This window comes from Phalangium opilio, unplaced genomic scaffold, assembly GCF_054372755.1.
Source record: "Phalangium opilio isolate 3A_F unplaced genomic scaffold, DU_Popi_V2 ptg000088l_1, whole genome shotgun sequence".
Lineage (NCBI taxonomy): Eukaryota > Metazoa > Arthropoda > Arachnida > Opiliones > Phalangiidae > Phalangium > Phalangium opilio.
The window spans coordinates 1,528,424-1,540,352 of record NW_028324193.1 but is presented as its reverse complement, the minus strand read 5'-3'; the positions used below and the strand labels follow the sequence as shown (position 1 = coordinate 1,540,352).

At 39.3% G+C, this 11,929-nt stretch overlaps 1 protein-coding gene across 1 annotated transcript; it reads right to left on the bottom strand.

Moving 5' to 3' along the window:
• Positions 1-2,843: 2,843 nt before the first annotated feature.
• LOC149649015 (uncharacterized) lies at positions 2,844-10,354 on the bottom strand. Its single transcript, XM_089849370.1, has 6 exons — positions 9,608-10,354; positions 7,519-9,514; positions 7,204-7,371; positions 4,913-7,143; positions 4,509-4,800; positions 2,844-2,959 (listed from the first exon to the last, which is right to left on the bottom strand). The coding sequence occupies exons 1-6, from the start codon at positions 10,352-10,354 to the stop codon at positions 2,844-2,846; spliced, it is 5,550 nt and encodes a 1,849-aa protein (XP_089705496.1).
• Positions 10,355-11,929: the final 1,575 nt, after the last annotated feature.

Below are 11,929 nucleotides of genomic sequence, written 5' to 3'. Positions count from 1 at the left end.
ACATAACCAGAGCGTAAGGATCAAGTACAAACTGAATGTCCATATTCGCTTGCCAGAGGCGCAAAGTACACGGGTTGTACGGATTAACTCTAGTATCTTTAGGGTGTCTTTTAATAAAACCACTTTCCTTTTAAGGTCATACGTAATGGCTTTAATATATTCATCTTCAGTAAATCGCAACTTTTCCAACAACTCCTCAAAACTATCTACCCATAATTCTTTTTCTTTTGATTGAAAAAGCTCACGCAATTTAATGGAATTGTTCTTACACTTAAGTTCTTCGTCAAGACTACCCGGTTCTCTTAAACTCGGATCATAAATAATAGTTCTAGGCATGGGAGGAAATGGAATTCCAAAACGACAAACTGAACTATTATTAACCTTCTTCCGACACGTTGTCGTGTGTTTATGCATTTGCAATGACGTTAACAAATCCCCATTATCATCGTTCAATTTTCCAGCGCAAGAAATAACTTTATCAGTATATTCCTCTACCTCTATAACATTTGACAAGTCATCTTTAAGCTTAGGCGCATCTTTAACCCATATCAGCCCATGTTGATGAGGATAGACTCTTTGCTGTATTTCAACCCTGAAGTAATAATCTTCAAAAACACCAAGAGGGCCTAGCTTTTGCAGAGCTTTAAGAAGAGCCCGAAAACGGTGGTCACAATATCTAGCACAAGTAACAGGATCATCCTGAATCAACTTTGCCTTTTCCGAAAAACTTAAATTTCTAATATCGTCATTCACTAAACGATCCTGACCAGAAGTTACCCTTAGTATGTTCAAAAGCTCAGGCCATTTGCCTTCTGCAGCTGAAAACGTTATAAAAAAGGTAGCCGTACCAAGCTGCCTAATCATAGCCATCAACTCTTTCTGCCTATGCTGCCAATATGATGGCGATGACTGCAAATTTTCCAATACTCTAAAACCATCATCCTGCTTAATAATTGAATCGAGTGCACCAGCAGACGATAAAAACCCAGAAGTGTAGTTTGAGCCATCTTTTCTCTTGGTTTTTCTCATACAAACTTGTATGGAATCTCTAACTTTCATAGTTTCCAACTTAACAAAAGTGTAAAACAATTTAGACGGATTTTTAGCACAACGCCTATCAACACTACGAAGTTCCCACTTGGCAATGTCCCCAAAACTACCTTTAACTTTAAGGTCTCTCTTCTGACCCACATAAATACTGGGGAATGACAATTCCTCCGCGTCCTCGTCATAGAATAAAGACATTGGAGTTTGACCTTCACCAGGAACAAACTTAACATGCATGGTATTAGTTGGCAAAAAAATCAGACAGTGACACTAACAACGTGTCTTGATTCCCAACAGGGACTGAATTAACTTCGTTAGGCTCATTTCACAGATCATCGCTATCATTATCATTCTCTAAATTCACTGGCCCTACTGGGTCTTCCCTTAATGTATCACCTTGGTTTAACTGACGGTCATTTTCGTCATCAATAAATTCAAGTTCTTCTGGAATTGGATCTAATATATCAACTCTTACAGATATTCCGTGTTTAATATACAACGGTGTTTCCTCAAAAACCTTAAGAGCTTCGTGCATTTTTTTCGGCCTAACAGTTTCATACAAATAGGGTGTATTATATTGCATTCTCCTCATAAACTCAATTTGAATAGTATCTATTTCACGAGGTAACCGTGGTAACACTGACACTGTAGACTCTACATTTATAGGAACGTTGACCACGTTTCCCTTAATCCCCCTTTGTTGATCACAACCTAACCTTCTTATTTGCATAAAAGGTATTCTTGGCGAAATCATTCTTTCCTCCGAATTGGACAAATTAACTAGTTCTGCCGGAATTTCAGGGAACTCAAATCCATTTTCTCTGGAAAACTTGGGGATTTCGTTCTTTTTCACAGCTTTATTATAAGTACTACATAAAAATACTTTGTCACCTAATTCACGACCGTGAATCCCAGGAACAGCCAAAAGCACTGTAGACTTAACAAAGCTACCCGATGCCTTAGAAAACAAGATGGCCCCGGCCAGATTATGCTTTCGCTGCGCCCTCTAGCGGCTAAAACTGATACGACCCCGGAAATTTTATTTTGCGTTATTCTTTTCTTATTTATTAAATATCCTTTCGATTATGAATGAAATTAATTTAGTGTGATTTTGTTTTCACATAAACATTAATGATAACTTTATTTTTAAAACAAATGTTTTAAGAAAACTAATTAAGTACCGTTATTTGTTTTTATATTCGCATTATATTTTATTGCCGTTTGAAAAACTTAATGATAATTTTGACCAAACACTTTCCAAGATTATTTGATTGATTTTCAGTTTAATGAAATAAGTAACAAATTTCTGTCCTATGAACTGGAACAATTAACTTTAAGTTTTCTATTGCAAACCTAACAAAAGTAGGCTGCTAATATACATAACTGGGAACTAAAATTATTCAATGAATGTACGTTTAAACCAATATACAGCCATCGCATAGAGTTAGCCCCCAGTCATGTTGTATTGAAACTTGATGCTGTAGAAAATATAACCTAATGTGTAAAAATCATATATCAGCAGGTTTCTTTTTCAAAATTTTTAGATTATTTTCTTACTAATTGAAATTAATTAAAAATTAGTAGTTTTGAAATGCTTCCCTCGTTGGGGGGGGCCTTGATTCTCTAATTTATAAAAAAAAAGTGTATTTGCAGTGTTTGCTCCTTTACAAGTATAATGTATTGTTGATCAGGTAATTTTACTTGCTTATGTTGTTTAATCTGGATTAATGTTGATGTTCCAGAATACGCGTGGGCCTCTTTTTTCTAGTATCTGAAACTTAAAAAGGGTGTCTTTCTCAAGGATCCCAAGCCTTATATGGGTTTCTTATTCTAGGTTCCCAAGCCAAATAGGGGTTTCTTTTACTGGGTTCCCAAGCCCACTGTTGATCTTGACAGTTGTACGTAGTGCAATCTGGATATTGTATATCGAGTAGTTTTATCTGGGTACCGTAGATCTCGTGGTTTCGTCCGGGTACCGTAGAACTCGTGGTTTCGTCCGGGTACCGTAGATCTCGTGGTTTCGTCCGGGTACCGTAGATCTCGTGGTTTCGTCCGGGTTCCGTAGATCTCGTGGTTTCGTCCGGGTACCGTAGATCTCGTGGTTTCGTCCGGGTACCGTAGATCTCGTGGTTTCGTCCGGGTACCGTAGATCTCGTGGTTTCGTCCGGGTACCGTAGATCTCGTCGTTTCGTCCGGGTACCGTAGATCTCGTCGTTTCGTCCGGGTACCGTAGATCTCGTGGTTTCGTCCGGGTACCGTAGATCTCGTGGTTTCGTCCGGGAACCGTAGATCTCGTGGTTTCGTCCGGGAACCGTAGATCTCGTGGTTTCGTCCGGGTACCGTAGATCTCGTGGTTTCGTCCGGGTACCGTAGATCTCGTGGTTTCGTCCGGGTACCGTAGATCTCGTGGTTTCGTCCGGGTACCGTAGATCTCGTGGTTTCGTCCGGGTACCGTAGATCTCGTGGTTTCGTCCGGGTACCGTAGATCTCGTGGTTTCGTCCGGGTACCGTAGATCTCGTGGTTTCGTCCGGGTACCGTAGATCTCGTGGTTTCGTCCGGGTACCGTAGATCTCGTGGTTTCGTCCGGGTACCGTAGATCTCGTGGTTTCGTCCGGGTACCGTAGATCTCGTGGTTTCGTCCGGGTACCGTAGATCTCGTGGTTTCGTCCGGGTACCGTAGATCTCGTGGTTTCGTCCGGGTACCGTAGATCTCTTGGTTTCGTCCGGGTACCGTAGATCTCGTGGTTTCGTCCGGGTACCGTAGATCTCGTGGTTTCGTCCGGGTACCGTAGATCTCGTGGTTTCGTCCGGGTACCGTTTCTAGTATCTGAAACTTAAAAAGGGTGTCTTTCTCAAGGATCCAAAGCCTTATATGGGTTTCTTATTCTAGGTTCCCAAGCCAAATAGGGGTTTCTTTTACTGGGTTCCCAAGCCCACTGTTGATCTTGACAGTTGTACGTAGTGCAATCTGGATATTGTATATCGAGTAGTTTGATCGGGATACCGTAGATCTCGTAGTTTCGTCCGGGTACCGTAGATCTCGTGGTTTCGTCCGGGTACCGTAGATCTCGTGGTTTCGTCCGGGTACCGTAGATCTCGTGGTTTCGTCCGGGTACCGTAGATCTCGTGGTTTCGTCCGGGTACCGTAGATCTCGTGGTTTCGTCCGGGTACCGTAGATCTCGTGGTTTCGTCCGGGTACCGTAGATCTCGTGGTTTCGTCCGGGTACCGTAGATCTCGTGGTTTCGTCCGGGTACCGTAGATCTCGTGGTTTCGTCCGGGTACCGTAGACCTCGTGGTTTCGTCCGGGTACCGTAGACCTCGTGGTTTCGTCCGGGTACCGTAGACCTCGTGGTTTCGTCCGGGTACAATTGCAAAAATTGTTTTGAAAAGTCAGATGATGCCATAGATTCTAGGTTATTTAAAATATAAACATATTCCTTTATGATAAGAATAGTAACATTCTCGATAAGTAGCGCTGAAAATGTTGGAAAATGCTTCATCGCCAAATGCTAAATCTAGTTGAGTACCACCATCAGTTGATTGCTTCAAGCTAAGACCTTGTAAAAGTTGAAACCCATTATCAGAGAAGAAATCAATTAGCTTCTTGGTTTTAAGAGATGATGTCTCAAGAAGGTTAATGTTGAAGTCACCAACTATGACGCTGGGAATATCATCATCATAATATTCCGCCACACATTTCCCAATACCATATTTATATGTCGCGAGTGTTGCAAGATGGGGAAGAGTAAACTGCTAGTACAGAAAGGCGTAAATCACCTAACGTTCCATCCATCCACAAGCATTCAATATGAGAGGTTATTGTTGGTTCGGCCGTGTATACACGGATCCTGGTGTTAGTTACATTTTCTTTGATATAAGCTGATACTCCATATGGTTTTCGTCGCGACTCACGATTGAGGCGAATACCATTTAACTCCGAAAATCCAGGAAGTTTAAAATCATCCGTTTCTTTGGCCCAGGTTTCAACTAAGAATACCATATCTGATTCCATTATTTTCAGGTATGAGGTCACATCTTTTAAATGACAATTTAAAGACTGTACATTATGTACATAAATAGACATTTTTTGATCCAAAAAAGGTAGAATCAACGGGCAATCGTTTCGTAGCCGCTCCATCTCTAAGGCAACAGCGTCTTTATTTTTAATCACGGGTTTAGGCGCTGTGAACTTTCCCACGATGAACAAACCATTTGATGTCTTGGCTCTACTAGAAGCGACGTATAATTGCGATCTTTTCATGGTTCGCTTTTGATTAAGATGAACAACTACTTGAGAGTAGGTGTCTCCTTGACTCTTGTGTACAGTAATAGTTTCGGCAATTACTAGAGGATATTGCTTTCTTGTTACGTAGATGTTCTTCTGTCCTGAACGTCTAGTGAAACTTCTGACAATCTTTTCAATAGGCGTCCATGATTCATTAATATTCTCGGCTGCCATTAATCCTTGCGCCTGCGCTCTAGTCTCTTTTCCAGTCTTTTCATCATTAAATTCAATCCAAACTCGAACAGGAACTTGGTCACCTTTTTGATTTTGGCCATACTGTATTTTTCTTAGCCTACCAGTTGCACCATTTACCAAACCATCGGCAGTGTTCAAATTGTTGGTGATCATGTACCTGATACCAACCATTAGAGTTAATTCTCTTGGTAAACCGCTGGTTTCTTGGGTTTTTAAGGTTTTGACGGCTTCTAGAATTCTTGCTTTTATTTCGTTGCTGGCATCACCAGTGGCCGAGTCAAATGAGACTGAGAATATCTTTTCAGCATTCCGTGAACATAACTTTAATTCATTGAACGCATTGACTTCATCATTTGTTGCAAACAAATGAAGTGATTCCAAAGGTTGAGGTCTTGAAATAGATATTTCCAGACTTCGAAACAAATCAACGTCAGCGGGTGTCATCTCTCCCATGGACATTCGATTTAAAGCCATTGCAAATATTTTGTCATCTTTCTGCTTCATAATTTCGCTAAACTCATAGAGCTTAAATTCTTCCCACAGTGGACTTCCAATTAGGGCCGCATAGGGGTTATTCTTCTCCTTTAAGGGCATGAATGTGTAGTTATCCCCAACAGGGGGTAATTGGTTGTAGTCTCCCACGAGAATAACAGAAATACCACCAAAATGCTTTGAAGATCCGAAGATTTGTTGGGCTCTTAGCTTAATATAATTGAATATTTTGGCTCCACACATAGATATTTCATCTATTATCAGAAGTTTCAAGCCTAAAAGAGAACATCTTTTTCTGTTTAATGTGTCGTTGTTCATTGGGTTCATCTTGCCAGAAAATTGGTTAGTTGGCAAATTAAAGGCAGAGTGAAGAGTGACACCATCAATATTAAAAGCCGCTTTCCCGGTGAAAGCCGTTCTAAGAACAGATAATTGTGATGGATCGGCACCAGGCTTGTCTTTTTCATGCCTAGAAACGGCTTCAAAAATGGCTTGAATCAAAAGACTTTTTCCAACACCAGCACCGCCTGTTATCAGAATCCTCAAAGGTTGTACTTGAGATGTTTTGAAATGATTAAGTACGTAATAGAAAATCTCTCGCTGCTTCGAGTTAAGTTTTCGAAGCATGCTGTAATATTCTTCATTGTTGACCAGAGTAACTGTTGGAGTGAAGTTGGCAGCGCTTGTCTGTTGAATATCTGAAGTTATGTCACAAACGGCTTCTTGAAGAGAGTTGACGAAATATTGCGGATCATCCAATGAGAAACTTCTATCACGCTCGTTTTGATGTTCAATCATAGGTTGTATATTTTGAACGTTATTTGTGTGTTGGTTTTCTCTTATTTCTTGAATCATTTGGTCCAGATCCAAATCATCGACTTGATTTATAAATTCCCTTCTAACTCGAGATATTTCCAGCTTACGGGTTTCATAGATTTCTTCTACGTTAGCTTCCAGCAATTCAGTTTCCTCACAACGCCAAGGTAAAAACAACATTAATTCCACTCGACAGTAGTTTTTGAGATCATTCACCATACTGTACTTTTTGAATCTGATTACTTTGGCCTGTATCCTTTTCCTGACGTATCCTGAAGAATCTTTCAGTTCAAGAGACGTTTCAACTGAAATCGTGTCATTTCCTTCATCTTCATCTTCGTTCTAATTTTGGGTTCTCCTATTGCGTTTGGTTCGGGAAAACTCATACCACGAGGCGAAAGCGGCTAGACTGAGATTTTCCAAGTCATCAGGTCTCGCAATGTAGTGCTCGATGATGCCATCAGAAAAAACGTCTGTACTATCATCAGGCAATAATTCCAATTCCGATGGTCTTTTCAGAATGTGCACCCTTTCTTCCGGGGGTGAAGTATTGATGTAAATATGAGCACAACTGCTTCAACAAATTGGTATGGAAAGTAAGATGTAGCAGCATTCTTGAGCGCTAATTTCTTCGCAGTGGATAAATTTATTAGCAATAACCTTTAATCTCTCTTTTATACCACTGCCTTTATTTTTTGCGTCTTTGATAGCTTCTCTAAGGAGCATTGACATACCCTTTTGGGTTTTACCAATGTACGAAACGATATACATGAGACAGGCGTACGGGTCTAAGACGTATTGAAGATCCATATTAGCGTTCCATAACTCCAAAATCTTCTTGTTGTATGGATTTATTCTAATTTCTTTTGGCGATCTTTTAAGAAGTACAGTGCACCTTCTAATTGGATAAGTTACAGCTGCAATATATTGCTCTTCCGTCATGTTCAGAGTCCCCAAAAATTCTTCAAATGTTTCCGGTGCAGTTTCAACTTTCAAATTCTCGATAGCTTTTCGCACCAATTTGCTTAAGCCTTCAACCTCTTCAACACTTTCGTTTCCATCACGTTTTGAAGGGTCGTAAATAACGGTTCTTCCCATTGGCGGAAAAGGTATTCCAAAACGACACGATGACTGTCCACTATCGTTCTTCTTACGACAGGTTTTGGAATGCTTGTGGGTTTGCAGCTTGACCAAGTTGTTCCATTTTTCACTTCCATCCCCTTTCGAGCAAGTAATGTTGGTATCAATGAATATGATAACCTCTTCCAGATTGGAGTTATCGGTTCTCAATTGTGGAGCGTTTTTATTCCAGAGGAGTATATGAGCGTGTGGTGATCCCCTCATTTGGAACTCTATTCTAATATAGTAATCATCAATGGTACCAATCGGTGACTCCTTGCTTCGTAGAAACTTGAAAAATTCTCTCAAACGATAATCAAAATATCGGCTGCAGGTGACAGGGTCCTCGTTGATAAGCTTAGCTATATCCATAAATCCCAAGGTTTTCACATATTCTTTCGCAGTTTCTCGAGGGTGCCCAGCAATGACGCACAAGGACTCCAAAAGCTCTTCCCATTTCGTCTCAGCCGCACTCAGAGTAAGGAACCATGTAGGATTACCAAGTTGGCGAACCATAGCCAGAAGATCTTTTTCACGCTGTTGTAAATAGCCAGGGGAAGATCTGACGCTTTCCAAAACTTTGTAACCATCATCGTGTTTCACCAGAGAATCCAAACTTCCAGGTGCTGTTAAGGCTCCCGCTGTGTATGATTGGCCAGCTTTGGACTTGGTTTTTCTCATGCAAATATTAGTAGCGCTTCTTAGTTTGGACGATACTAATTTAACGTAGGAATAAAATATTTTCGGAATACTAGACGCACAACGCCTATCGCTGCATCTGAATTCCCATTTTATTTGCTGTGTGTACGTTGCCTTAGGTGGAAGCCTCAAAGCTTGGCCAGCATAAATACCCGGGAAAGAAAGGTATTCGGAGTCCTCATCATAAAGAATAGATTGTGGTGTCTGCCCTTCTCCAGGAGCATAAGTTTTACTTCCAATCTGAGGTGTAATTTGATCTTCAGACGAAAGCAATAGGGTATCTTTATTGCCATTATTTAATTGCGTTTCTTCACAAATTTCTTCCCATTCCTCGTCACTGTCAGGTACGTGTTGAGGTTCTGCAACGGCACTCTCTCGTGCATCTGTACCAACAGAGGGCGTGTGCTCTACTTGAGTTGGCATATCTTCTTCATTTATAAGGAAATCTATGCTATTTGATTGACTGAATTCCAAAGCCAGGTCATCTGGAACTGTAACTTCATGTTTTAAATATAGCGGAGTTGTTATTAGGAACTTTAAGGCATCCATAATTTTTCTGGGACGAACGGTTTCAAACATATAGTGGTGTTGATATTCCTTCTTCCTCATGAGTTTAATTTGAACAACTTGGGTGTCAGTGGGACTCCTTGGTAAAATAGAAACCGAAGAGTCGATTGAAACTGGTACATTTACGACATTACCTCGAATGCCTCTTTGCTGATCAACTCCTAGTTTTCTTATTTGCATAAACGGTAATCGAGGAGAAACCATTCTACACTCCAGTTCCGTTAGATTTTTCAACTCTAGAGGCAAATCAGGAAAACAAAAGCCATTTTCTTTGGACAACGGTGGTACTTTCTTTCAAGAAACATAGTTGTAGCAACAAGAACACAACAAAATAAGTGACGGAAGCACTCTATGATTTATTCCTTCAACTGATAAGTATTTAACCGACTCTGTTTTCTTAACAGAAGTACGGAAAAATAATCCAGAACAACATTCGCATTTATGATCTAAACCATCTGATATATTTTGGAGATAGATGTTTTCATAATATTGTGGATGTTGTTTATTACTGTTTCTTCTTGCTCTATCTCTTATCAGCTCCAAATGAGCATAATTTTCATCAAGTCGTGGAACTTGTCTTGTAACATTGTCTCGCTGTAGTTCATTTCTAGCATAGTCTTCATTCTCTCTTCTTCTTTTTTTAGAAACATTATCCCTTATCAATTTGGATTGAGCAGAATTATTAGTTGACAGGTTTTGACTAGTTTTAGGAGCCTCACTAGCTGAATGAGCTTCAAAAGTTGGATTCTCACTCATTGAAGCACCGTCAAAAATTGGTGGGTCCTCCCATGTTGAAGAACCGTCAAAATATGATGGGTTCTGACCTGATAAAGGCCCATCAAAAAATGTAGGGTCCTCTATCGTTGAAGAATCCTCAAATTGCGATGAGTTCTGAGTTGCTAAAGGCCCCTGAAAAGATGTAGGGACCTTTATCGTTGATGAATCCTCAAAATTCGATGGGTTCTGAGTTGCTAAAGGCCCATGAAAAGATGTAGGGTCCTCTATCGTTGAAGAATCCTCAAAATGCGATGGGTTCTGAGTTGCTAAAGGCCCATGAAAAGATGTCGAAGGACTCTCAAGATGTGAGGAATTCAAACTTGATGAAAGAACCACAAAAGTTGTAGGGTTCATACTTGTTGAAGAACCCTCAAAATGTGATGGGTCCTGACTAACTAAAGACCCCTCAAAAGATGTAGGGTTCACAGTTGTTGAAATGCCTTGAAACATTGAATTGCTTTGACATGCTACAGCAGAAAAGCCGTCAAAGGACTGCTAGGTACTCCTTTTTTTCTCAGCGTATCTTTCTCGTTTACGTGCATTTTCTCTTAATCGGAAGTCTGGATTTTGACGTAATCTTCTCATTTTTTCTTTCGGTGACTCTTTTACAGATGAAAACTATGAAGTTTGTTGATTAAAATATTCTTTGGATATTAAAATATTAAAAAATATGCACAAATTTATGTGAAGTCTTACTACTAATATTACTATTGAATGAGAGTTAATAAGCCGCAAATAATGTTACAAGATTTTTGGCTAAAATTTACCTTGAACTAAAACTAAACAATTAAAAGCAACATGCACTAGTTTAACTATGAATTATGATATAATTACAATGATACACAAATCAAGCAAAGGCTTAAGCTTTCAAGTAATTATACAACCCCTTATTTAACGAACAAAAAGTAAGTATTTTAAAAAAAGTATCAAATATTAAATATAAAAAGCGTAGTTTTCCTTTAAACACAAAAATAATACTTAGCTGGAAGACAAATATTTAAATCACGAATTAATCAGGGTAATCAGAAAATCTCGCTTGTGGCACAACAACAGAGGTTTGGAAAACGGTTTTTTTATAATTTTTGAAACAGTACATCGCTCGCAATGCAGAGCTAAAGTTCCCTCCTCCCTGGTCAGATCTAGGCTATATTTAGCGCCATCACGTCGGCCTAATTTAAATGCATATGGCAATGTTATTTTAAACCTTTTTGCTCATACATAAAATTTACAATTAAAAAACTAAATTTAATATAGAGTTAACAATTAATAATTATTGCTTCGAAATTGTTGCAAAAATAGTAGTGTATGTACGTAGATGACGCTACAATAGGGCAACGCCGGTACTGTCCGGTAGCCTGTAGGCATAGAAAAGCGTCTGCACTCCGTTCTGCAAGGAAGTAGATTTGAAGATGGTTTGAGCAAATTTTAAAATTTGGTTCATAACTGTTGCATTTAAGAATGGGATGACGATATTGATATATCATTAACGTTTATAGGCAAATTTAAACTTGAAATGATAATTTTTCTTTGTCCAAACTTGTTACTTAAAAGTAGGGTTGTAAATTTTCCGGAAAAATAAAACGCGGAAAATTTTCCGCTAATCGGAAAAATATAAAACTAGCAATTATGAGAGCTTTGAGTCAATTTATCTAACTTTTAAAGATTTAGAACATTCTCCAGTTATTTTGCCATCTTTAGTAGATTTATTAAAGTACCACCAAATATTAGTGGTTGATTTTCCCATAATTTGTGACTTTAAACAGGGTTAACAAACTTAATAACATTAACAACATAACACCTCGTTTCCCTTACAATGACGCAGACGATCACTATCCTTTATGCCTGATAATTTTAGTTTCATTTGGGTCTCTTAACGGTTAGGTCTCGACTCTCCAACGCCTTATACCGTCATAAGAGGAAACAGTAACC